This window comes from Ovis aries, chromosome 11 (assembly GCF_016772045.2).
Source record: "Ovis aries strain OAR_USU_Benz2616 breed Rambouillet chromosome 11, ARS-UI_Ramb_v3.0, whole genome shotgun sequence".
In the NCBI taxonomy this organism is placed as follows: domain Eukaryota; kingdom Metazoa; phylum Chordata; class Mammalia; order Artiodactyla; family Bovidae; genus Ovis; species Ovis aries.
Genome location: NC_056064.1, coordinates 36706552 through 36733356, shown reverse-complemented (window position 1 = coordinate 36733356; position 26805 = coordinate 36706552). Strand labels below are relative to the sequence as shown.

General features: G+C 39.2%; 1 protein-coding gene across 5 annotated transcripts in view; it reads right to left on the bottom strand.

The window, feature by feature from the left end:
- Positions 1–26805, bottom strand: part of SPOP (speckle type BTB/POZ protein) — an 82147-nt gene that overhangs the window by 18351 nt on the left and 36991 nt on the right. For 2 of the 5 annotated variants that reach the window (XM_042255839.2, XM_004012788.6), the window contains 3 exons: positions 20270–20315; positions 2543–2686; positions 1789–1910 (listed from right to left, as the gene is read on the bottom strand). In XM_042255839.2, coding sequence (XP_042111773.1) covers positions 1789–1910; positions 2543–2620 — 200 coding nt within the window. In that variant the 5' untranslated portion in view covers positions 2621–2686; positions 20270–20315. Of the gene's footprint in view, positions 1–1788; positions 1911–2542; positions 2687–17367; positions 17516–20269; positions 20316–22702; positions 24936–26805 lie in introns of those variants that run through there. The other 3 variants (XM_042255840.2, XM_060395549.1, XM_027974688.3) reach the window with 3 other exon arrangements.

Sequence of the window (26805 nt, the reverse complement as noted above, 5' to 3'; positions counted from 1 at the left end):
AACAAACCCAGGCCCCACAGCAGGATGTTTTGACTCAGTTAAAGGACTGCTTAGAAATCACTTTTCTAGAGCAACCTGAGGCACCTTTTAAAAAGTAAACAATAAATAGGCATCTTAGAATCTGACAACACATCCCTTGCATCTCCGCCTCTTTCCTCATAATCTCCCAAATCACTTTTCCCCCCTAAAATATTTTGAAATTCAGTCAAGTCTCAATCTATTTTAATCCTCAATCTCAGGAAAACCAGCCCCTTATTTTTTTGGGACTGCAATGAAACCAGGAGGAAAAAAGTCAGTGAGCCTTTCAACACCAATTTGGGAGAGAAAAAGAACTCTAGAGAAGTAAGTAATCTTTTATAGATATTTTATCAATCTGGCGATAATACTCTAAGATTAAAATAAAAGAGGCAATATGGAGGAAGCACAGACAAAGGTAAACTCCCATTATGCGGGGCAGAGTTCCAAGTCAGACTTCTAAATAGAGTTAGCGATGCCAACCTGTTACCAATGGATCAAAACAAAATTCAGACAGAATTTAACAGGTTGAACTCAGTTAACTTATAAATGTCATTAGCTGAACTGCATGTGGTTCAGACACTGTTTTACCACGTATAATACATAGGCCATATGCATCCTTAGGCCTTGCCAGTATTATGACACCTCTCTCAAACAGGTGGCCCAATTCACTGCTTCTCTGGAAAGTGCATACGCCACAGACATCACAACACATTGTGCTGAAGATGTGAATTTAAATACAATGCCTAAGAATGCTTAAATACAATGCCTAAGAATTCTCTCAGCACCTAGTAATTCACTACTTAATGTACATGGCCTACAAATACTAAATGAATGGAAAGTCATTGAACTTTTCAGTGGGTTATCAGAGGTCAAAATGGTGGTTCACAGACAAGTATCCTGGTCTTTGTAGAGTACATGGTTTTATACATAACAGCCTGCTCCTCAAGAGAAGACAACTGGAAGGAACTGACCCACCCTCCCAGATCCTATTTCCCTTGCCACAGGGATCAACTGAGGGAACCTAGATCTAAACCAATCAGTGCACATCTGACACATTCTTGGCCACACAGTTCACAGCAAGTTTTAAAGACTGTTGGATGGTAGTGGAAGATGCCCATTGCTACTGTCAGTCAACTTTTAACTACAAGGGAAGCTAATCTTGAGATGCCAAAAAAACAGTGTGGAGAGCAGGGCAGAGCAGAGAGTGCTGGGGTCCTTAATCTAACCATTGGGCTGGCTCTTGGATCAAATTACCTTAAAAGATATCCTATACCCTGGACATTCCAGTTACAAGTAAATAAACCTCCTTTGTTTAAAAACAGGCAATCTAAAAATCAAGAGATATTACATTATGAAATCTAGATTTTCTGTTCTTCTTGAAAAATCAGAGAATCTGGCAATGGTGAGACCTTATTCACATGTGGCTATCGTCAGGCGGAGCTGAAGCCACCACTTCTTTTAGGACACTTAACTAGTTTGCAAAGTGGTCAACATTCACATCAGGTACGGATATTATTTACAGTACTAGCCGTCTTAACTCACTGACTTTACTCTACAGCCATTTGAGCTTGCTGACCTCGATATACTCACTGAACTAATTCAACAAACATACAGTGAGTATCTGTTATGTATCAGACACTGGGGAATAAATAAAGAACAAAACAAAGTCCCTGCCATCAAGGATCTTACGTTCCAGTCAGTCTTCCATGAAGCCAAGCAAAACAGGTAACTTTTAGAAACATTTTTACAGCTAAATGTATTCTTCCTCACCATTTCAGTTTATCATTGGCTCCTGATGAAAAGGTTGAACTTTTAATGACTTCACCCATTTCCTCCCGGCAAAAGCTAAAGTTATTGATGGTCCACATGTAGGAGAACTTCACTACCTTGATCTGTTGATAGAAAACCAGGAAGTAATTACATAGGAAGTGAGCAACCTGAAAAACAGGCTGGAGATCAGATAATTTCCCCCTCCCTCCCTTTGCATAATCCCATAGGAAGACAGCACTGTTCGGCCAGCAGAGAGGCTCAGCCTTTTCCATCCCTCATCTACATTTTAAGAAATCTCACAGTGATCAACTGCTTCCACTGCTTTTCTTTTCAGTTTCTGAGAAATACTGGATGGAAAGTGAGAAAAGTACAGACAATGTTGGGAAAGCATGTGATTAAGCCACTCCTAAAATGAACCTCTGCTCAGAGCAGTGTTTAATGATTTAGATATTGATACCACTGCCTGGGGTTGCAAATCTCAAACCTAGTTTCCCCTTGAGTTGCCCAACAAAGTCACTCATTACCATCAAGGAAGATGTAGAGAGTAGATCTAGTTTCAAAGATTCCCCTCCTTCAACCTCCTGTGAAAAACAGTGGCCTAGGCCATTCAGATTCCTCGTAGAAAACCAAGGAACGGAAAGCTGACATGTACTTTATCTATTTGACATGTATGACTCAGAGAAAGCAGGAAAGCCAACATAGAAAACAAACCTGATTCCTTTCGTCCACCGAAATCCTCCCAAGAAGCACCTACCTGTGTGTAGCACCAGCTCTCAGCCACAGGGCCACTCGACATTTCTGCCGGAGGTGGAGGACTTGGAACCCTTGACATCGCCAGTTTGAAGGTTAAACAAGATTTCCGAAGTCAGGGGACAAAAACTTCTATTGTTTCTTCACCCTGGTTGATGCCAGAAGCGAGAGAATTTTATTAGCATACTACCCTACTATTTCCATTTGACCTTCCAAAGACTGGAACCTTTGTCTCCTGCCTGGAATGCTTTCCCGTTAGCATTCAAATGACTCCTTAGCATTCAATGTTAACCTCAGAGAACATCACCTAACCTAAGGCAATCTCCTCATCACAAGGATACAATCCTGTTTTAATTTTCTGCACAAAACTAATTTAATTATTTATATAACTTATATATAATTTATATAATTATAAGATAATTAATATTATCTTACCAAATGAATTTACTTAATGGGTACTTAAAGTAGGGTCTTCCTTGATGGCTCAACAGGTAAATATGCCTGCGATGCAGGAGTCACAGAAGACACGGAGGAGAATGGCACCCCACTCCAGTACTCTTGCCTAGAAAATCCCATGGACAGAGGAGCCTGGTGGGCTACAGACCATAGAGTCACAGAGTCGGACACGACTGAGCGACTTCCTGAAGAGGAAACAGCATGGTGGACCCCACACAGCTTTACTACTGACTCCTCCCCTTGGGGGTACAAATACAAATGCTCCTAAAGGAAAATAACCTTGTTACCTTTCCAACTACTGTCTATTTTCTACACATCAGTGGAAACTTATTAATAAGAATAGTCCTTGGGAGGAAGGTTCACAATGAGGGGACCTATGTATACCTATGGTTAATTTATGTTGATATATGGCAGAAACCAACACAGGATTGTCAAACAATTATCGTCCAATTAAAAATAAATTTAAAAAGAATAGTCTTCTGTTTCTTAACCTACTGTTAGCTGCTCTCTCCAAGGGTAACATTTACCCATCTTAGATGTGTTCCTTTCTATGTAGCATTAACGACCTCTCGTTACACTTCACCAGTATCTGATTTTCCAGATTCTTCTCCTTGCCTTCTCTGTTTTCTGATCATTCCTCAATATCTTTTTTTGAATTCTCTTACTTCACTGTTGTTCCCATGGTTTAATATTGAATCATTTTCTTAAACTACATTCTCTTTTGTGGTAATTTTATCCACAACAGTGTCAAATTTCTGTCTTTATATAAATGCTTTCCACATCTCCAACTCTGACCTCTCTCATAAGCCTCAGACCATTCCTAAATAATTGCTACACATCTCAACAGGGTGTCCCAGTAGCAAACCAAATCCAACTCAAAACTCTCCCCTTCAGGGTCTTTCTAAACATAAAAGACATTAAAAACAGTGGTGAATACAATTTTTAAGTACTATGAACAAAGCCAAAAACAAACAAAGCTTACAATACATGGCAAAGAGTTAGCTGTATTAACATAAGAAGTAATATATAAATTGTTTTTACAAAATAAATAAGAAAAAGACCAACTATCCTATGAAAATACCAGCCACAAAAAGTAAATAAAATAGCTCTTTGTTTAAACACTGTATATCTTTCAGGTTTGGAATGGGTTCAAGAATTTCTATTTGTAACAAGTCTGGACATGGAACAACGGACTGGTTCCAAATAAGGGAAGGAGTATGTCAAGACTGTACATTGTCAGCCTGCTTATTTAACTTATATACAGAGTACATCATGAGAAACGCTGGGCTGGATGAAACACAGGGTGGAATCAACACTGCTGAGAGAAATATCAATAACCTCAGATATACAGATGACACCACCCTTATGGCAGAAAGTGAAGAAGAACTAAAGAGCTTCTTGATGAAGGTGAAAGAGGAGAGTGACAAAGTTGGCTTAAAGCTCAACAGTCAGAAAACTAAGATCATGGCATCTGGTCCCATCACTTCATAGCAAATAGATGGAGAACAGTGGAAACAGTGGCAGACTTTATTTGCTTGGGCTCCAAAATCACTGCACATGGTGACTGCAGCCATGAAATTAAAAGACACTTGCTCCTTGGAAGGAAAGTTATGACCAACCTAGACAGCATATTAAAAAGCAGAGACATTGCCAACAAAGGTCCATCTAGTCAAAGCTGTGGTTTTTCCAGTAGTCATGTATGGATGCGAGAGTTGGACTATAAAGAAATCTGAGTGTCAAAGAAATGATGCTTTTGAACTGTGGTGTTGGAGAAGAGAGTCCCTTGGACTGCAAGGAGATCCAACCAGTCCATCCTAAAGGAGATCAGTTCTGAGTGTTCACTGGAAGGACTGATGTTGAAGCTGAAACTCCAATAGTTTGGCCACCTGATGCAAAGGACTGACTCACTGAAAAAGACCTTGATGCTGGGAAAGATTGAAGGCAGGAGAAGGGGACGGCAGAGGATGAGATGTTTGGATGGCATCACCGACTCAATGGACATGAGTTTGGGTAAATTCCAGGAGTTGGTGATGGACAGGGAGGCCTGGCGTGCTGTGGTCCATGGAGACACAAAGAGTCGGACATGACTGAGTGACTGAACTGAACAAGTTCCCAAGTGACCTTGATGTGCTGGTCCTGGAATGTTTTGAGAGCCACTGCCCTAGAAGATCCCAGGGACGGGGGAGCCTGGTGGGCTGCCATCTGTGGGGTCGCACAGAGTTGGACATGACTGAAGTGATTTAGCAGCAGCAGCAGCAGCAGCCCTAGAAAAACTGCCCACAGGCACAAGAAGACATGGACAAGGTCGTTCAATGTGGCAGTTATAAACAAACTGAAATCCAGTAAGAGGGAAACAGGTAACTAAATGGGGTTATTTCCATACAATGGAAAACTATTTCAGTATTTAAAAGCAATGAACTGCACCAAGGAGATGAGATCAAACACAATACTAACGAAAAGAGAGTTTTGGAATGTCTTGTTCAGTACATTATTTATACAAATTTAAGATTTATATATTATTTACAGATATCTGCATACAGTTCAGTTCAGTTGCCCAGCCATGTCTTGACTCTTTTCGACCCCATGGACTGCAGCACGCCAGGCTTCCCTGTCCGTCACCAATTCCTGGAGCTTGCTCAAACTCATGTGCATCGAGTCGGTGATGCCATCCAACCATCTCATCCTCTGTCGTCCCCTTCTCCTCCTGCCTTCAATCTTTCCCAGCATCATGGTATTTTCAAATGCGTCAGTTATTCGCATCAGGTAGCCAAAGGATTGGGGTTTCAGCTTGAGCATCAATCGTTCCAATGAATATTTAGGACTGATTTCCTTTAGGATGGACTGGTTGGATCTCCCTGCAGTCCAAGGGACTCTCAAGAGTCTTCTCCAACACCACAGTTCAAGAGCACCAGTTCTTCGGTGTTCAGCTTTCTTTATGGTCCAACTCTCACATCCATACATGACTACTGGAAAAACCACAGCTTTGACTAGATGGACCTTTGTTGGCAAAGTAATTTCTCTACTTTTTAATATGCTATCTAGGTTGGTCATAATTTTCCTCCCAAGGAGCAAGTGTCTTTTAATTTCATGGCTGCAGTCACCATGTGCAGTGATTTTGGAGCCCAAGAAAATAAAGTCTGTCACTGTTTCCATTGTTCCCCCTTCTATTTGCCATGAAGTGATGGGACCGGATGCCATGATCTTAGTTTTTTGAATGTTGAGTTTTAATGCATACAGTAGAAGTGAAAAAAAATCAATGACAAGCTATGTAGCAGATTCAGGATGGGGGAGCAAGAAAGAATGAAGTTGGGAAAAGAATGCAAGACATTTCAAGTTGATCTCTCAAGTTTCTTTTAAAATTACAACGACCTAAGGCAAATATGACGATACAAATGTCATTTAATTTGGGATAACAGCTACTATTGTGTATAATATCCTCTGTACTGTTCTACTTTATCTTTAAAATATATTAATTGCAGGAATAATATAAAAAGGATATACTTATTTCATTATATCATATATTGTCTAGTTTATAATATACAAGGGAGAAATTTCTTTCCCGAACTCCCAGTTTATTTTTAGTTAGGGACTGACAATATGAATCTTATAAATGTCTGTGTTGTCCTCTGTGCTTGACTACTATGAAGCTCTGAGACAAATCTGTCTTGAAACTACAGGCTCACATGCTCATTCTATAGTCTATTATATGCTGCTGCTGCTGCTAAGTCGCTTCAGTCATGTCCGACTCTGTGCAACCCCATAGACGGCAGCCCACTAGGCTCCCCTGTCCCTGGGATTCTCCAGGCAAGACACTGGAGTGGGTTGTCATTTCCTTCTCCAGTGCATGAAAGTGAAGTCACTCAGTCGTGTCCGACTCTTAGCGACCGCATGGACTGCAGCCTACCAGGCTCCTCTGTCCATGGGATTTTCCAGGCAAGAGTACTGGAGTGGGTTGCCATTGCCTTCTCCGATATTCTATATAGCTCATATTATTACTGTTCAGTTCAGTTGCTCAGTCATGTCCGACTCTTTGCGACTCCATGAATTGCAGCACTCCAGGCCTCCCTGTCCATCACCATTTCCCGGAGTTCACTCAGACTCATGTCCATTGAGTCCGTGATGCCATCCAGCCATCTTTCATCCTCGGTCGTCCCCTTCTCCTCCTGCCCCCAATCCCTCCCAGCATCAGAGTCTTTTCCAATGAGTCAACTCTTCGCATGAGGTGGCCAAAGTACTGGAGCTTCAGCTTCAGCATCATTCCTTCCAAAGAAATCCCAGGGTTGATCTCCTTCAGAATGGACTGGTTGGATCTCCTTGCAGTCCAAGGGACTCTCAAGTGTCTTCTCCAACACCATGGTTCAAAAGCATCAATTCTTTGGCGCTCAGCCTTCTTCACAGTCCAACTCTCACATCCATACATGACCACAGGAAAAACCATAGCCTTGACTAGACGGACCTTAGTCGGCAAAGTAATGTCTCTGCTTTTGAATATGCTGTCTAGGTTGGTCATAACTTTTCTTCCAAGGAGTAAGCATCTTTTATTTATTTATTTTTTTAGCATCTTTTAATTTCATGGCTGCAGTCACCATCTGTAGTGATTTTGGAGCCCCTAAAAATAAAGTCTGACACTGTTTCTACTGTTTCCCCATCTATTTCCCATGAAGTGATGGGACTGGATGCCTTGATCTTCGTTTTCTGAATGTTGAGCTTTAAGCCAACTTTTTCGCTCTCCTCTTTCACTTTCATCAAGAGGCTTTTAGTTCCTCTTCACTTTCTGCCATAAGGGTGGTGTCATCTGCATATCTGAGGTTATTGATATTTCTCCCGGCAATCTTGATTCCAGCTTGTGCTTCTTCCAGTCCAGCATTTCTGATGATGGACTCTGCATATAAGTTAAATAAGCAGGGTGACAATATACAGCCTTGCCGTACCCCTTTTCCTATTTGGAACCAGTCTGTTGTTCCATGTCCAGTTCTAACTGTTGCTTCCTGACCTGCATACAGATTTCTCAAGAGGCAGGTTAGGTGGTCTGGTATTCCCATCTCTTTCAGAATTTTCCACAGTTTATTGTGATCCACACAGTCAAAGGCTTTGGCATAGCCAATAAAGCAGAAATAGATGTTTTTCGGGAACTCTTGCTTTTTCCATGATCCAGCGGATGTTGGCAATTTGATCTCTGGTTCCTCTGCCTTTTCTAAAACCAGCTTGAACATCAGGGAGTTCACAGTTCATGTATTGCTGAAGCCTGGCTTGGAGAATTTTGAGCATTACTTTACTAGCGTGTGAGATGAGTTCAATTGTGTGGTAGTTTGAGCATTCTTTTACATTGCCTTTCTTTGGAATTGGAATGAAAACTGACCTTTTCCAGCCCTGTGGCCAGTGCTGAGTTTTCCAAATTTGCTGGCATATTGAGTGCAGCACTTTCACAGCATCATCTTTCAGGATTTGAAACAGCTCAACTGGGAATTCCATCACCTCCACTAGCTTTGTTCATAGAGATGCTTTCTAAGGCCCACTTAACTTCACCTTCCAAGATGTCTGGCTCTAGATTAGTGATCACATCATCATGATTATCTGGGTCGTGAAGATCTTTTTTGTGCAGTTCTTCCATGTATTCTTGCCACCTCTTCTTAATATCTTCTGCTTCTGTTAGGTCCATACCATTTCTGTCCTTTATTGAGCCCATCTTTGCATGAAATGTTCCCTTGGTATCTCTAATTTTCTTGAAGAGATCTCTAGTCTTTCTAGAGATCTGTTGTTTTCCTCTATTTCTTTGCATTGATAGCTGAAGAAGGCTTTCTTATCTCTTCTTGCTATTCTTTGGAACTCTGCATTCAGATGCTTGTATCTTTCCTTTTCTCCTTTGCTTTTCGCATCTTTTCTTTTCACAGCTATTTGTAAGGACTCCCCAGACAGCCATTTTGCTTTTTTGCATTTCTTTTCCATGGGGATGGTCTTGATCCCTGTCTCCTGTACAATGTCATGAACCTCATTCCATAGGTCATCAGGCACTCTATCTATCAGATCTAGGCCCTTAAATCTATTTCTCACTTCCACTGTATAATCATAAGGGATTTGATTTAGGTCATACCTGAATGGTCTAGCGGTTTCCCCTACTTTCTTCAATTTGAGTCTGAATTATTACTGTACTATAGCTTTATTATTTTCTTAACACTGTAACTAATTTTGCTGTAAGTCCTTAAACTGTTTACTCTTTTGATATGTTAAGTATTTCTGGAAACTGCCTCAAATCCTTCATAGAAAGAGGTATAAATGAATAAATTTCCCCTGCCCCTAAATCACTCAACTCATACACATTCAGTAGCTACTTAAGTAATAAGCATGGAAGAGTATTAATAAGATATAGGGCAGCCTCACGGAGTAATACCACTAGTATTATTAGTCCCTACTGGTTTAAACACTATCCTACATGTGTTTATAATTAAAATAGCCCATGTAATGACAGATGAAGTTAAGACTTATACACATGATGTGCTATTTTACTTAAGCCAGCAAACTAAGCACTGCAATGGCCTTTGGGTCTCCCTGGTTTATGCAATTCAAGATTTCATGATAATATCAAGAAAAGAGACCTGTGATCAAGATAGGCTTGCACTTGATGGAAAACACATTCTCACCCCGTGGGCTGCAGCCTGCCAGGCTCCTATGTCCAGGAATTCTCTAGGCAAGAATATTGGAATGGGTAGCCATTCCCTTCTTCAAAGGATCCTCCTGGATCCAGGGATGGACCCGGGGTATCTCCTGCATTGCAGGTAGATTCTTTACCATCCGAGTCACCAGAGAAGCCCATTTATTTGTCTAGTAGTAAACGCATCTTAGGTAGTTTTATAAATCCAGTTACCATTACTGCTAGTAGGAACCAGAATGGAATTTCAAAATTCCCAATTAAAACTATCTTTTGGGCAGGCTGGCAATGAAGATGTGAATTTTACACGTTAGTTAAGAGCATAAAACTTGGCTCTGTGGGTGTGCAGGCTCAGCTCTATATTGATGGATCATAAAATACTAATTTTAGTTTATTGTTAAAGATTAAAAAATACTTCAAACTTATCTAACAATTAATAATTTAGGAATTCTCTAGGCCTAAGAAAAAAAACAAGCTTAAAAGCCAGCTTATTTTAATGGATTAACTGTTGCTACAGAGCTATGGTCCATTATCACAACCAGAAAATAAAATAGAACTTGTCTTGGCCATTGTTTCTTATCTTTTTTGTTTCTCATTTATTCTGTACACAAGTCTTTGTGTTTGTTTTTTTTTTAAATAGTATCACCCACCCATCTTCCAATTGTTTAAAAATGTCCACCCAGCAGTCAGCAGAACTAGAGAATCAGTTTTAGACTCTAAGGAGCTCTAACCACACTACCTGCCAGAAGGGAAATTGACTAGGATAGCACAGCCCTAATTAATTTCACTCAGAGTAGGCACCATGTGCAAACATGTTCATCAGCAAAGTAGCCTGGTGGTACATGAACTCTTCAGCACTTCATGCCAATTGCCACAGATGCCCAGCAGAAAAACAGTTTTAGAAAAGAGGAGGTCTATTTGAGGGTCATGATCTGAGAATCTTTAGGAGACAACAAGCATCAATATAGACTGTTCGTGGCTTCAAACAAGTTAAAACACGACTTCCCAAGTTCTCTAACAAGAAATTTATTTTCCAAAGCTTAGCAAACTTCCCAGTATGCTGACAACTCGGAGGCTGAATGTGTCTGTTACATGCGTGCTGAGCTGCTTCAGTTGTGTACGACTCTTTGCGATCCTATGGACTGTACCCTACCAGGCTCCTCTGTCCGTGGATTTTCCAGGCAAGAATACTGGAGTGGGTTGCCATTTCCTTATCCCAGGGGATTTTCCCAACCCAGGGATCCAACCCAAGTCTCTTATGTCTCCTGCACTGGCAGCCGCGTTCTTTACCACTAGCGCCACCTGGGAAGCCCTATCTGTAATACACTACCATTTATTTTCCTGTTCACTCTATTAAATCCTGACCTGTCAGTCTACTCTTCTGAGTGTATCTTCATTCTATAAGATGAAAAAGATTGATTATTTTTCCCTTCATTGTGAAGACATAAATCAGTAATTCGAACTGAACTCTTATGTAATCAGGATACTTCCCAATAGTGTAACCTGTGGTATATGCTAGAGCTAGGCTAGACATTCTCTGCAAAATGTTATACAGATAGCTTGTGTAGTTTTCTTTTTTTCTTTCTTTTTAGTGGAAAAGGGATTCAACCCTTAAGGATTTAAAAAAAAAAACTTTTTATATTGTATTGGGGTTTAGCTGATTAACAAACAATGCTAATAATTGAGAATTCCAGGTGAAATTATCAATGCTAAAAAATGATAATTTCAGGTGAAGAGCAAAGGGAATCACCCATACATATATACATATCCATTCTCCTGACAGCTTGTGCAGTTTTTAAATCTTTTATTCCTTATAAGCATTCTTCCATCTTTAATCTAATCCAATCATCCAGAGAATTAAAGAAAAACAACAAACAATTAATACAGGCATATCGCATATATGGTATCTTTATATCCATCAGTCTTAAAATTACAAGATAAAATTATGGAGATACTAGACTGAATCATTGTTTTTGTAGGCCAAAGACAGTCAAAAATTGGCAATTTCATATGGTTTAATACATAAACATGCACAAGCTAGAAGGCTGGGAATATGGCTTCTTGCCAAAGCATAGTTTTTTAGGGACTTTTTAAAAACCTGTAACTTTTTTTTTCATGGTTTAAAGCCTGGTACAGTTTCCAAGTAAGGAAAAATACCAATGTCGTTAACTATTTTAAACTTGAGAGACGTCTGCATTTTCCAAAACAGAAGATGCCAAAAGACTGTTCACACACACACACAGAACTATAGAAAGACTTGGGTATATTCATTTTTAAGAAACTGTTGGGACCTCAAAGGAGTGTCTGTATTTCTTCTGTTACATATCCTCAATCATATACAGCCCAGGAGGTAGTATCTTTCTCATTACCCTATAAATTACAGGTCATACTGATTTCCTCTGCTGCAAGGTTTGAATGACTTTTGAATATCTGTTATGAGTAAACTTTTTGCAGTTCAGTCTAGTTGGTGCCCTGCTTAGTCGTTCAGTCATGTCTGACTCTTTGCGACCCTATGGACTGTAGCCAGTCAGGCTCCTCTGTCCACCGGGATTCTCCAGGCAAGAATACTGGAGTGGGTTGCCATGCCCTCCTAGAGCGAATCTTCCCATCTCAGGGATCGAGCCCAGGTCTCTCGTATTGCAGGTGGATTCTTTATCATCTGAGCCACCAGGGAAGCCCTCAATGTAGTCTAACAAAATACTAAATGCACTTAAAAACAAAAAATTTAGAGACACTTCTTAAAATGAAACTAGGGGCAATCAAGAGAGATTTCAATCAGCAAAGGAAGACTGGGGTTTCTCATGTCTCATATTAGGTACACGCTTTCTAAAATTTACAAGTTAAAGATGACTGCTTTTTTAAAAAAACCTGAGATATAACTGACATGTAACACTGTATTTTTTTTTAATCCTGTAACACAGGGATTTAGAATTGAGTGACTCTAAAGAGCAAGAAGAAAAAAATCAATAGCGTAACAGAAAAATAGGCAAAGAACAGCCAATGGTTTACAGATAAGTAAATATCAATGGCTCTTAAATATGTGAAACAAGTTCAACTCTCATTTATAATGATAAATGCAGAGTAAACCACACATTAATTCACCCAGTGAGTCTGGAAAGATTAAAATGTTTGATAACACTTGCGGCTCAGGCGGTAAAGCGTCTGCCTACAATGAGGGAGACCTGGGTTCAATCCTGGGTCGGGAAGATCTCCTGGAGAAGGAAATGGCACCCCACTCCAATATTCTTGCCTGGAAAATCCCATGGATGGAGGAGCCTGGTAGGCTACAGTTCATGGGGTCGCAAAGAGTCGGACACGACTGAGCGACTTCACTCACTCACTCACTCAGGATAAGAAGAGCATTTCTGATTGGAGTATAAACTGTTATAAACTCCACAAAGAGAAATATATATCAAAATGAATAAGAAATGCATATACCCTTTGATCTAACAGTCCCATATAGAAATTTATCAAACTGATATATTTAATATGATAAATATAAAAGGTTTTTCAATGTAGCACTATTTGCAATCACAATAACTTAAAAAAAGGAAATAACCTGAAAGTCCATCAACAGGGGATTGATTACATAAATTATGATATAGACAGTGCAATAATAATATTTATTTTAAAAAGGAATGGGGAAGCTCCTTCTATCTAAACACGCCAAAATATTTAGTGTGTGTGTATAAAATATCTCTGTAAAGCTACACAAGACTCTAGGGACACTAGCTACTTCCAAGGAAGGAAACTCCTTCCTTCCATTGGGTGGGAAGGAGAATTTCCAGTATGTTCCCTTTTGTACTTACTGAATTTTGAACCATGTGACTATATTACCTTTTCAAATAGTGAGTAAAAATATCTTAAGAGAATTAGCAGACTTTACAATTAATTCCTCTAAGGTATGAGATGGCTTATAAATCAGACCCTTATGAGAAACAAGATAGGAATTCTTCAGTGGCTTCCACTGTTATCCAAATAAAATCTGCCTTTTGTCATGACGGCCAAAGCTTCAGTATATCTCTTGACCTCACCTAACACTTACTCTTCTCAGTCATCAGGCTTTAGTTACTCAGGCCTTTAGTGAACACATCAGGCTCTTTCCTCACCCTGGAAATCTCTTTCTTCCCTCATATTTTTTCACAGCTGGCTTCTTCTCGTCATTTAGGTGTCCTGTCAAATGTAGTATCCACAGACAGGTCATCCCTGACCACGGGTTTAGAAGTAGTCCTCACTTACAGCCTCTTTCATCACATTACTCTGTTTATACTTCTTTTTTATTTTTTTAACTTTAAAGTTTTTATTTTGTATTGGGAATATGGTCAACTAACAACGTTGTGGTGTTTCAGGTGAACAGCGAAGAGACTCAACCATACATATACAGGTATCCATTCTCCCCCAGAGCCCCTTCCATCCAGGCTGGCATATAACACTGAGCAGAGCTGCATGTGTTATACAATACGTTTTGTTGGTTATCCATTTTAAACACTGCAGTGTGCAGATGACCCTCCCAAAGTCCCTAACTATCCCTTCCCCTGGCAACCATGAGTTTTATCAGACAGAGGAGAAATATCCTATGACACCCCTTACATGTGGAATCTAAAAAGAAATGATACAAATGAACTTACTTTACAAAACAAGGAAGACTCACAAATTCAGTAAATGAACTTACATTTTTTTAGTACCACTATCTGAAATTGCCTGTTTTTATATTTTCATTTGTCTACTGTCTCTCCCACTAAGAAGTTAAAGCACAATGAGAGAACAGCATTCCCCTATGCCTAAAATGGTATCATAATAGGTATTCAATAAATATTTATTCAATGAAATTGCTACCGACTAACTAGACTACTGTCTTTTGGGAAAGTATTTTTCTTTAATGAGCTCTAGTTAATAGGAGTTGCTGAATGAGTAACAGCTATAGGAATCCAAGCATACTTTTAAAACAAAATATTTTAGGGACTTCCCTGGTGGTCCAGTGGTTAAGAACCTGCCTTCCAAAGCAGGGGATAAGGGCTCACTCCCTGATGGGCAACTAAGATTCCACATGTCGCAGTGCCACTAAGCCTGGGCATATACTCTGAAAAAACCATAATAAAAAGTGACACATGTAAAAATATATATATGTACACATACTCCACCAAATGACACACGCACCCCAATGTTCACTGCAGCACTGTTTACAACAGCCAGGACATGGTGACTCAGATGGGCAAGAATCCGCCTGCAATGTGGGAGACCCAGGTTCAATCTCTGGGTCGGGAAGATCCCCTAGAGAAGGAACGGCAATCCACTGCATACCCTTGCCTGGAGAATCCCATGGACAGAGGAGCCTGATGGCCTACAGTCCATGGGGTCGCAGAGAGTCAGCCGCGACTAACACTTTCACTTTCAGGACAAGGAAACAACCTAAATGTCCCATCTACAGATGAACGGACAAAGAAGACAAGGCACATGTGTACAAGGTAATATTACTCAGCTATAAAAAGGAACAAAACTGGGTGGCTGGTGGAAATGTGGATGGACCCAGAGTCTGTCATACAAAGTGAAGTTAAGTCAGAAAGAGAAAAATGTCATATATTAGTGCATATATGTGGAACCCAGAAAAATGGTACCAATGAACCTATTTCCAGGGCAAGACTAGAGGCACAGACACAGAGAATGGACACGTGGACACAGGGAGGTGAAAGGAAGGTGAGACGAGTCAGGAGATTAGGACCGACACATACGCTACCATGCGTAAACAGCTAGTGGGGAGCTGCTGCACAGCACAGGGAATTCAGCTCAGTGACCATCTACGGGGGTGAGGCGGAGGGCGTGGGGGGGAGGTCCAGACGGAGGGGATATATGCATGCACACAGCTGATTCATTTCACTGTGCCACAGAAACCAACACAGCAGTGTAAAACAATTATACTATAAAAAAAAACAACTAATGGTTCATCTTCAGTTTTAAAGAACTAATTGAACATATTTCAAAACTACGTTCTTCTTTGATTAAAAAAAAATCCAAGAAAAGTTGAGAAAAAAGAGAAATGTGCAGGGCTAAATGGGAAGTTCCTGAACCCACAACAGTTAAGATAAACATCTTCCAGTATAAGTCAATCCTGAAAGTATCATCATAGCAGCTGTCGCAAACTCATGCTAGACCTCTCAGTTATTCCAAGTTAAATTCTATATGGTAAAATTTCCATATATGGATAAAAATGAGGTAGATTATTAGCATTTACTTAGAACTGATCTATATTTTCATGTCTGACACAGGGCTTGATTCCCTTAAAACTGACATGTAGAGAAGTGATAATTAATATTAAATATATGCATGTGCAAACATGTGTATAGAAACAAATATACAGAGAGAGACACGGAGATAGACACATCCACCTTTAAAACATGTCCAGACACATTACTAAGTTTTTTCTATACCAGGCTATGATGCAGAACATATTTTCTACCATAGTCAAATATTTATCTAAGAGTTCAACTGTTTTTATATTTGTTGCATATAAGGAAAACTTAGAAGAAACTTCTGTATATAAGGAAAACTCAGAAACAAGTATAGTATTACATATGCATGTCAGTACCATTAAGGTTTTCCTAGTTTATAGATCTCTTCGGAGAAGGCGATGGCAACCCACTCCAGTACTCTTGCCTGGAAACTCCCATGGACGGAGAAGCCTGGAGGGCTGCAGTCCATGGGGTCGCTGAGGGTCGGACTCAGGGTCAGACTCGACTCAGCGAATTTACTTTCACTTTTCACTTTCCTGCTTTGGAGAAGGAAATGGCAACCCACTCCAGTGTTCTTGCCTGGAGAATCCCAGGGATGAGGGAGCCTGGTGGGCTGTTGTCTATGGGGTCGCACAGAGTTGGACACGACTGAAGTGACTTAGCAGCAGTAGCAGTAGGCAAGCATGGACTCTAAAATGACTGTGAGGATTAGGTATGCTTTTGAACATAAAAAGACTATTTTTTTCTTCTTCTCAATGTGTTGTAAGAGTTTTATAGAAATAGCTTGGCTAGTAAGGCTCATCCAAAGTCAAAATGAAGATGAACAAGAAGATACATGAAAGAATTTCAAGTCACTGAAAGCAAAGGAATAAACAATAGACTGCTCCCACTGACTCCCAACCTCAGCGTGTGCTGGCTGTTTACAGTCTTACTGCCCTTCTCTATAGGTTATAAATAACTACAAAGTGTCCTTGTCCCCAAGGAGACCTCAGCAGCCAGCTCAAAGGTTAAAATATGGGATACTTCTCAATCTAGATGCAACTTTTCCAGTTAGAAAAAAAAAATCAAAGAGCAGAAAAATTTATTGCCAATTCAAGTTAAGGGCTAGGGAATCATTCCCTCTCCCCCCAAACTATCCATTATGTAAGAGAAGTTAATATAGACCTATTAGCATAATCCCCTACCCGAAAAATATGTCCAGGGAGAGCATGTGCGTGGGTGCATACTAAGTTGCTTCAGTCATATCGGACTCTTTTCAACCCTATGGACCCATCAGGTTCCTCTGTCCACAGAACTCTCCAGGTAAGAATACTGGAACGCGTTGCCATGCCCTCTAGGAGATCTTCCCCACCCAGGGACCGAACTCACATCTCTAATGCCTCCTGAATTGGTAGGTGGGTTCTTTACCATTAGCGTCACCTGGGAAGCCAGCCCCCCAGGGAGGGCATGTTCTGCTCCAAATGCAGAGGTCTGCCCTGGAAAGAGGTAGATGCCACTCACCAGTCTTGTAGGACTGCATCTCCTTAGAACTTAAAAAGACTTCTTGGGTTTTTGTTTTGCTTTTTAATTCAGGCCCAAATAACTTGTATCTACATAACAATGTAAAAGAAAAAAAAATTCCTGTCTCCACTTGAATGGAGGATCCTGCAGAATAAACCATAAGTACAACAAGCACAGGTTTCACAAAGTCTGGGTTCTTTCATCAGGTGATATGCTGCTGTTGTTAATCACTAAACCTCTGCTAGGATAAGATACAAAACAAACAAACAAAAAGCCGACTTCCTCCAACTGCTTTAAAAAAAAAAAAGGCAGACAGTGTTCATCAGATTAAGCTTCTCCACACATCACTTTCAAAACCCATTATTTGGGAGATGGCTAAAATAGAAAGACATGAATTCAAATCAGCAAACAAATCTGACTATAAAGGGGCTATTTCACCTCAAAGCGGATCTCAGCTCCAAAGGAAAACACCTTTAGAAATGAAGTTAGACAGGCAGAACCAAACAACCAGCAACTTCTCTCTCTTCACAAATAATAATAATAATGTGTATTCCACTGATGGCTTGGGCACAAATCTCTAGGGCCACAAAGAGCAAACTTAGGAAAAATGAAGATTTTAACACATCCCACATGTTATCAAAGACTTCTCCTCTAGGTTGAGAAAATTTATTCTAAAACAAGAGCTGGAACAGAATTTTAAAAAAAGAAGAAGGAAGAGGAAGAAGAAGAGGGACAAAACCTTATGGTTAAGAGACTATTATATAATTATATAAAGCTTTTTTGAGATTTGAGAAGTTACATTTTTTCACCTTCTCCCCTCAACCTCAACTATGAAGAACCTTATAAAATCAAACAGCAAACAGATGAGTGGCTTGGTCTTAATACAATTTAAGCATGTCCAATCTGTAATGAATTCAAAAACTAAACAGTCATTTTATGCAACAAACAGGCAGAGGCTGTATAGCCTCACAGGGTCTTCTGGCCTTCGGAGAAGCCAAATTCAACAAGCAGTTCTCTTTGCCCACCAATGTTTTAGTCAAACCATTTAAAAATATTTCTTGCTAACGCAATCTGGCTAGAGAAGGGGCCCAAGAATGCATACCAAAGAAGAAATTCTAAGCTGGCCTTGGGGTATACAATCTGGGGTAACTTCATTAACTCAGAAGCTGAAGAGACCCACCTGCTCCAGAGGATTTGGTCTACTCAAGGGCAACCAATCCTCTTCAGCATGTACGACTGCATGCTATGTAGCACTGCAGACGGTGACCGCAGCCACGAAATTAAAGGATCCTTGCTCTTTGGGAGGAAAGCTATGACAAACCTAGATAATGTATTAAAAAAGAGACATCACTTTGCCAACAAACGTCCACATAGCAAAGCTACTTAGTCATGTACAGATGTGAGAGTTGGACCATAAAGAAGGCTGAACACCATGGAATTGATGCTTTGGAACTGTGGTGCCAGAGAAGACTCTTGAGAGTCTTTTGGACTGCAAGGACATCAAACCAGCCAATCCTAAAGGAAATCAACTTTGAATATTCATTGGATGGACTGATGCTGACACTCTAATACTTTGGCCACCTGATGCAAAGAGCCAACTCACTGGAAAATATTCTGATGTTGAGAAAGATTTAAAGAAAAAGGAGAAGGGGATGGCAGAGGATATGATGGTTAAATAGCCACCACCAACTCAATGAACATGGATTTGAACAAACTCTGGGAGATAATGAAGGACAAGGAAGTCTGGTGTGCTACAGTCCATGAGTTTGCAAAGAGTTGGACTCGACTTAGCGACTGAACAACAACTACTATCCAGTAGTATAGAATTCAGTGTTCTCTGGAAACTTTTGATGAGAGACATCTAGACCTCTCTGTAACCGCAAAAGAGACAACTGAGGTATACGTGTGCTTTTATTTCCTTCAAGTGTGGTCTGAAGTAGAGAAATCTGATGACTGTTTACATTGGATCCATGTTCCCTACCTAAACCCACCTGCAAAAAATAAATTCTCCTTTCCAAAGTTCTTAAAAATAAGCCAATTTCTAGGTTCTAACTAAACTAAATGGGACAAAGGATGAGCAGGAAGTTCTCGGTTTTAAGTGTTCATTCCAAAATTCATGATGCAAGGAAAAAGTAAAACCACACAGGCAGACAAAACAGGTCAAAGTTAAAATGTCTGTCTTAACACAATTTCCTGGCTCCTGATGACTTGGCAGAATGTAAAAGATTAAAATGCAATAACATCTTTTTACCCAATAAAACTGTGTAAAAACATACATAAGCATTTAAGGTAAGAACCTCATGCCACAAGCAAAACTTTCAAGATGGTAGGTAGCGAGAATGGTAGAAATATCTAAGTTACACACAGAGAGAGGAGTTCTGAGGTACATACACACAGATAATTTGCTCAAAATCAAACTCCTTTTATATAGAGTAAAATGAAGCCCTTTTCTAAAATGAAGATCTTTTCTAGGGAGAAAAATAATCTTACTCTAAAAATGTCCAGATCATGTATTATCAACCATTAATTAAAAATTAAAACATCTTTTCTCATCTCCATCATTAGTGTAAAGCCTTATCCTATATATAGCAGGCACCAGAGAAGACCTGAATAAATAACTCTGGTTTACTCCAGGAAAGAATATTCATAATTAGACCTCTTTTCATAAACCAGTTGTGAAAAATGTTTAACATTGATTGTACTGCTCATTATTAAAAAAAACTTAATATTATCACCTTATATGACTTCTAACTTTACATACTATTTGCACTGAAATGAGACAGAAGATTGCACTCAAGATGTGTACTTTTTAAAGTCATGATAAACACTTCTATGCATTTCATTCCACTTCTGTCCTCATGATCTTAAACTATGTTTAAAATAAAACTATGTAAAAACTCACCAAGTCAGTAGGAAGACTCTAATTTGTCTTGTCTAACAGGAAATCTCTGTGGGAAATAGAGATGATGAATCAGACTTAAGATTCTCAATCTCATACAAGTCTCCACTTACCTAGGCTATTTTGAAAAGAGAAAATTTCACAAAAGCAAGTGATACATTAGGTGGGATTTACTAGTCAAAACTGCCATTCTTGTATCTCAACACCAGTTCTGAGTGCTCTAGTTACTAGTCATCTCTCAAAAAGGTTATACTTAGAAATTAAAGTCAGAAAAATTCAAGTTAATTCTTCTAATGAACTGGCCTATGAATACAGCAATAATGAAATAAGTGACTTGCCCCATGTCAACATTTATAAGAGGAGAGCAATCATTTTTGCCAGCAACTGCACAAAATGCTTTAAAAACTACTGTCAAGTTTTTATGTAAAATACCCCTTATAAAAAGTGCTCTGTGGGTCAATTACACCGAAGCAAGATGCATTTAAACAAAGCTATGTATCCTATGGTTTTAATAAACAGCTGCCACACTGAGGTTGCTGTTGAAGACCAGTGAGATATCTTAGCTAACCACCACCACCACCACCCTAAATAATTTACCATATCCTACAAAGTCACTCAAAACAAAAACAGGGATAAAAATGGTTGCTAGGCTTCTAGGAACATGAGCTAGGCAGAAAATTCTGGTGCTATCTTCCTTTTTATGAGAAAAAGAAATACTGCCTACATTGGGGGTAATCCCTAAAAAACAGAATATTTTCCTGAAAATGTAGATGTTATCTTTAACTGATACCCTGGTACAAATAAGCTCCTCTTACTTTGGTTAACCAAGTCTAGTTACTATCAGCAGTGGATTTGAGCCCTCACCAAAAACCATACTAAACTACTGAATCTAAACATGGACAAGGCATGATTAGAAGATTTAAAGTAGCAAGAGTCAGGTCAAATTTATCTAGCGGATATTTACCGAACACCAACTGCGTTTAATATTTTGGTTTCTCAGTTAATTAGAACGCACACTTTTAGGCCTAGTGGACAGGCAAAATTTAGTGATAAGGACTAGAAGGAACAGGAACACTTTCACCCTGTTCCGTGGGTAGAAAGACAAATCAGTACAACCATTTTGGAAATCAGTTTACTCTTACGCCACCTGGGAAACCCCTAACTAAACTAAAGATCCAACAATTCCACCCCCAAATATGGCCCAGAGAAAGTCCTGCACATGTCCATCAGCACATATAAATGAGAACATTCACAGCAGCAATGGTACTAACAACTAAAAATATCAACAGAACAGATACACAAACTGTGATACATTCATGACAGGAATATATATACATGGCAATTAAATTACAGTTCTACGTAACAACACAGATGAACTTTACAAAACATATAGTTAGGTTCTGAAAGAAGACATGAAAGAACACATGTAATGTTATCCCATTTAATTACATAAAGTTCAAAAACAGACAAAACTAAGTTATACTGGTCTGCAATGAATCCTACGTGGTGAAATCACAAAGAAGAATCTACTACCACAAATGTCAGGTCAGTGACACCTCTGAGCAGTGGTAGGGGCTATGATCTAGAACACAACAAGCTTCTTCTAGGTGCTAGCAATGGTATTTATAGGTATAAACGGTGGTTATACAAGGCATTAACATAAAATAGAGTACATATGGTATGTATATATCTCCTCCAATGTCTAAGGGTGAATACAGTGTCTTCCACAGAATACATCCTTGACTTGTTTTGCAAGGCAACTCAGGGTAAGAACTTAGCAATAAAGCAGGGCCACTCAGGAATGAATATCTATAGACAGGCTTTCCTATTATACTTCCTTTCTCTGAATTTAAATGTAATACTTAAGATCTGTATTTCTGGGAAATTTTCAGTACTGACACAAATGTTTAAATCTTTGTACGACTGCTCACCAGGAGCCATTAGTTAATACCCGAATTATAAGAAACCATAACTTTTGAACGTAAGTATTTTTTGCCATTACCTTTTTAGTTTAATCATGGATGAAACCTCCAATGATTTCCATCTCACTCTGAGTAAAAGCCAAAGTCTTTAAAATAACTGAAAAGGCCCTGCACAATCTGGACCTCATTACCTCTCTCGCCTCATCTCCAATTATGTTCTCTGGAGCTCTGTGTTCCAGCCACATCGCTCTTCTCTGCTGCTGTTTCTCAGACAGAATAACGCTCGTTCCTGCCTTAGGGCTTTGTACTTGCCCTTTATCCTACCTGGATAACTCTTTCCCCAGATATTCTCTTGGCACACAACCTCACCATTGTGGGGCTTTCCCTAATAATCACCAGCTCTGTGAGGCCTTCCCTGACACCTTTAAACATGTCATCCCCAGCCCCCACAGCCACAGTCTCATTTTTCCTTCATTTTTTTCTACAGCACGTAAGGTCATCTATCATACTTTACCTGAGATGTAGGACGGCAGATGTCTGTTTTGTTGCTATACCCAGACAGTGTTTGGCACATGGAAAATCAGAAATAAATACTTATTTAATAAATGATTGAATTAATCTGCTCTTTAGATTTCTATCCTTGAAAGATTAGACAGTAACGTCATACATTTGAAAAAAAGGTTTCCCCTCTCTAGAAATCAAATTTATTAACAAAGTTTTACTAAAAAGATTTAGATTTCTACTCTTATCACTACTGACTTATAGGTAAATAAAAAGTCGATATGAACTAAATTGTATCTTCCCCTAAAACAAATGTGCATCCCATGTTTTAATGATGACAATGCTGGGAAACCCCACAGCTCTCCTGTACTGCTGGTGCAGAACTAAGTCGCCGTAACCACTAAGGGAGCTACTAAGACTGAGGGACTGTTCCCTTTAGTTATACTTTCTATTATTTTAAAGTTTGTTGTTTTTTTTTAAGTGAGCATATTTTCATAAAATCAAGAAAAAGATGTTTTAAGTAAGAATTATGCAAACAAAATATAATTCAAGAAGAAGATTCTTTATATTCTGATGCCTACAGAAACAGTAAAGTCTTTTATTATGGATCCAGATGAAATATCCCAATACGGTAACTATGGTTCCAAGAACAAATTATTTTTGACTTTAGGAACTAAAACTTTTTATAGCAGAGTTTCTAGAGTGGAAGGAAAAACAAAACTTCATGGTGCTGGTGTTCCACATAAGAACATATTTTTATTCTGAAGAAAGATTTAAAATAGAAGCATTTCTCTGCAGCATAAAACATAGGACTAATGTGATAAAGAGCAGGTAAGGAACTCCATTCAAACTTGGTGATTACAAGATAAGGAAGGTATAATTCACTGAACAAAACTGCCTACTGGGTGATCAGACAGATACTTCTGAACATACAGATAGAAGTTATACTTTCACTGGAACACTTCACCTACAATAAAGTCAGAACAAGCCTAGATCCAAAGGTTACTTTCCAACCACAATAACTTGTGACTTGAACTATTTCTTAAGGATATAAACAATATCTGGAAGAAAATACACAGCCACCTGATATTCTAGTTATATTTATTACATTTCCATTTTAAGGTCTTATCAACTGCTTTTAAACACACTTAGCACATAAATTCTTAAAGATATATATTGTGTCTTAAAAACATAAAGTTGATATATTCAAGAAAGGAAGTCCTACTAAAACACTTCAGCAGGTGGTAGGGGTTGCGGTGGGGCAGGGGAGCGGTATATTATTAGAGAAGAGAACCGGTTTTCCTTTATAACACTTTAGCATTCCAAGTGCTCAAAGCTCTGAATGGGAATCCAGCTTTTAAAAGGGGGTAAGAACCATGCAACATAAAAATTACAAATACGCCCAACCTCACAATAATGACTAAAGTACAGTGGATTAATGGAGAAGGAACTGGCAACCCACTCCAGTACTCTTGCCTGGGAAATTCCACGGACAGAGGAGTCCTGCGGGCTACAGGCCATGTGGGCACCACTGTGGGAGCACGCAACCACACAGCAGATTAAAGATTCCAGAAAAAGATGCAAGTGAAACACTAGTCACTGAATCATATGATCCCTAAACAAAATTTACCTGTGATAGTTCTAAGGTAAAGGCTTACACTTTTAAAATGTTTACTTTGGCTAAGAATGCTACAAGAAACTCTTTTGTAAGTATCAGCTACATTTGGATCATGCTGAATTTATAAGACAATATAAGAACTGCATGAACTGGACTGGAGATCATTAACTACCAGTCCTACATTTAATGGGTGAGACATATTTTAGGAGTTAAAAAGTAATAAAACATATAATGTTTGAGAAAGGGAAAAGATGAGCAGTCACTGATGTATATGAAAATCAGCTACTGGATATGAAACAATAAAAATACAGAACATTAAATGCAAAGGTTGCCATATTTATCCAAGTCCAGAGAGAATCCACAGGAAAAGAACATTTCAGAGCCTCTGGTCTTAGTAAAAGAAAACTGGCAAAATGGGAGAATTAAAATAAGATATTTTGGATAAAAATCAAACCAAAAAAGCAATAACAAGGAACGAGGAGGAAAAAACGATATGAGGCGGTTGTTCAATGAAGTTTTGTCTGTAATGGCAAAAAGAAAAATGGAAACGATTTAAATATCCATCATGGAGGTTTGGGGATTTGGTAAACTGATATATTCATACAGAAGGGTAAAAAGCTAAAACAAGGTACCTAGATCTCTGTGGAACCACGTGGATCTTGAAAAAATAGAATAAATAAAAAAAGTGACTGTGATAGAATTTATATGTCCACACAAACACCCCGTACTGGATGGATACGAAATTCATGGTCAGAGATTAGAGACTGTCTCTTGGGAGTGACGTGGGAAAAAGAAACTGAGAAAGTCAATCAGGAGGACTTCAACTGAAGGTGTCACAATCTCTCTACTTCTTGTTAGGCTTCCCCACCGCCCCCCACCACCCCCCAAAACAATAAATTCAGAGGGAGCTGTAGGTTAGAAAAGCTTTAAAAAAAAAATCAACATCACAGCAATATGTTAAATACACAATAACATAGTCTGAACCAAACCAAAAAAGCCAATGAATTCAGTCCAGTTCTTCTCAATAATAAAAAACTTAGCTCTTGGTTAAATACTGCCCCCAGTTAATGGGAACAGAGCACTACGGTTACTTAAGCAGAGGGAGCAAAGGGACTGACTTTATACTTCAATAAGAATAACACACAGTAACCCAGGACATGCTCAGTCAGTTCTCACGTTTCCACAGAGCACCTTCTCCTTCCTCCTCCTCATCTACCTCTAACCTCCTGAAAGCCTGTCCTCCATCTTTCCCTTTCACTCACTCTCCTCTAAGACCAACCCCTTCTTCAGTCACCTCAAAGAATAGTACCTGAATTCGAAGACAGATTTTTAAAAAGAAAACTTGAGCCTTCTGGAAAATGATTTAAATGCTTTTTCTTGAGCATGCCTTGAAATCTGTTTTTCCTCCTTCTTGCTTCACATTTTCCATTCCCCAACCTGTATTCCCCCCCCCAGCTTTTCTCTTGCTGACCAACAGCTGCTTTCAACTGCCAGCAAGCCTCTGGCATGTTTACACTTCTCCTTTCTTAAGAAAAAGATACTCCAAGTAAACCAAACAAAAGCTCACTCCATAGCCCAAAGAGCAAATAAAGGGGGAAAATTTTAAGTAAAAAATACTAACCACATTCTGCTGCCTTTCATTTTCATTATGTCAAGGAATAAAATTCTAACTACCAAATAAGAAAGCAAAACCAAACTTTCATTATATCATCCTCATCGCATTAATCTGGGGTTCTCTGTTTCACAAGTCATTTGGTTAATAATTACAAGGCCACATAGAATAGGTATACAGAGTTGAGTACTACTACAGTTTAATGGAAATCATAACCTCAAGATTCACAGTCAAGATATAGCCTGAACACTCCCACCACTACCTTCCTTGTCTTTTTTGTGGAGGAGGGGTATGCTAATCCTCTCTGTATCGCTGTATTGTTCAAATTTTAGTATTTGTGCTGCTAAAGCAAGAACTTCTTTGTCATCTTTAAAAGGACTTCTAAGGTCCTTTTGTGGTAAGTGCTTTAAGCTATATAACCATTTCCTTACAAGCAGTAGTCAGTGCTTCACTGTCTTCAAAGTACTCTCACATTCATGATTTTCTTTGGGATTTTTTTTTTTTTAACAGAACTGTGAGGCATGCAGGGCAAGTATTTTACAAATAAGGAAACAAACAAACAAAGAGAGACAATACAAATAAGGAAACAGAAGTTAAGGGGTTTACAATCTCTCATGGTTCAGTTCAGTAGCTCAGTCGTGTCTGACTCTTTGCGACCCCATGGACCGCAGGATGCCAGGCCTCCCTGTCCATCACCAACTCCCGGAGTCCACCCAAACCCATGTCCATCAAGTGGATGATGCCATCCAACCATATCATCCTCTGTCGTCCCCTTTTCCTCCTGCCCTCAATCTTTCCCAGTATCAGGGTCTTTTCAAATGAGTCAGTTCTTCTCATCAGGTGGCCAAAATATTGGAGTTTCAGCTTCAACATCAGTCCTTCCAAT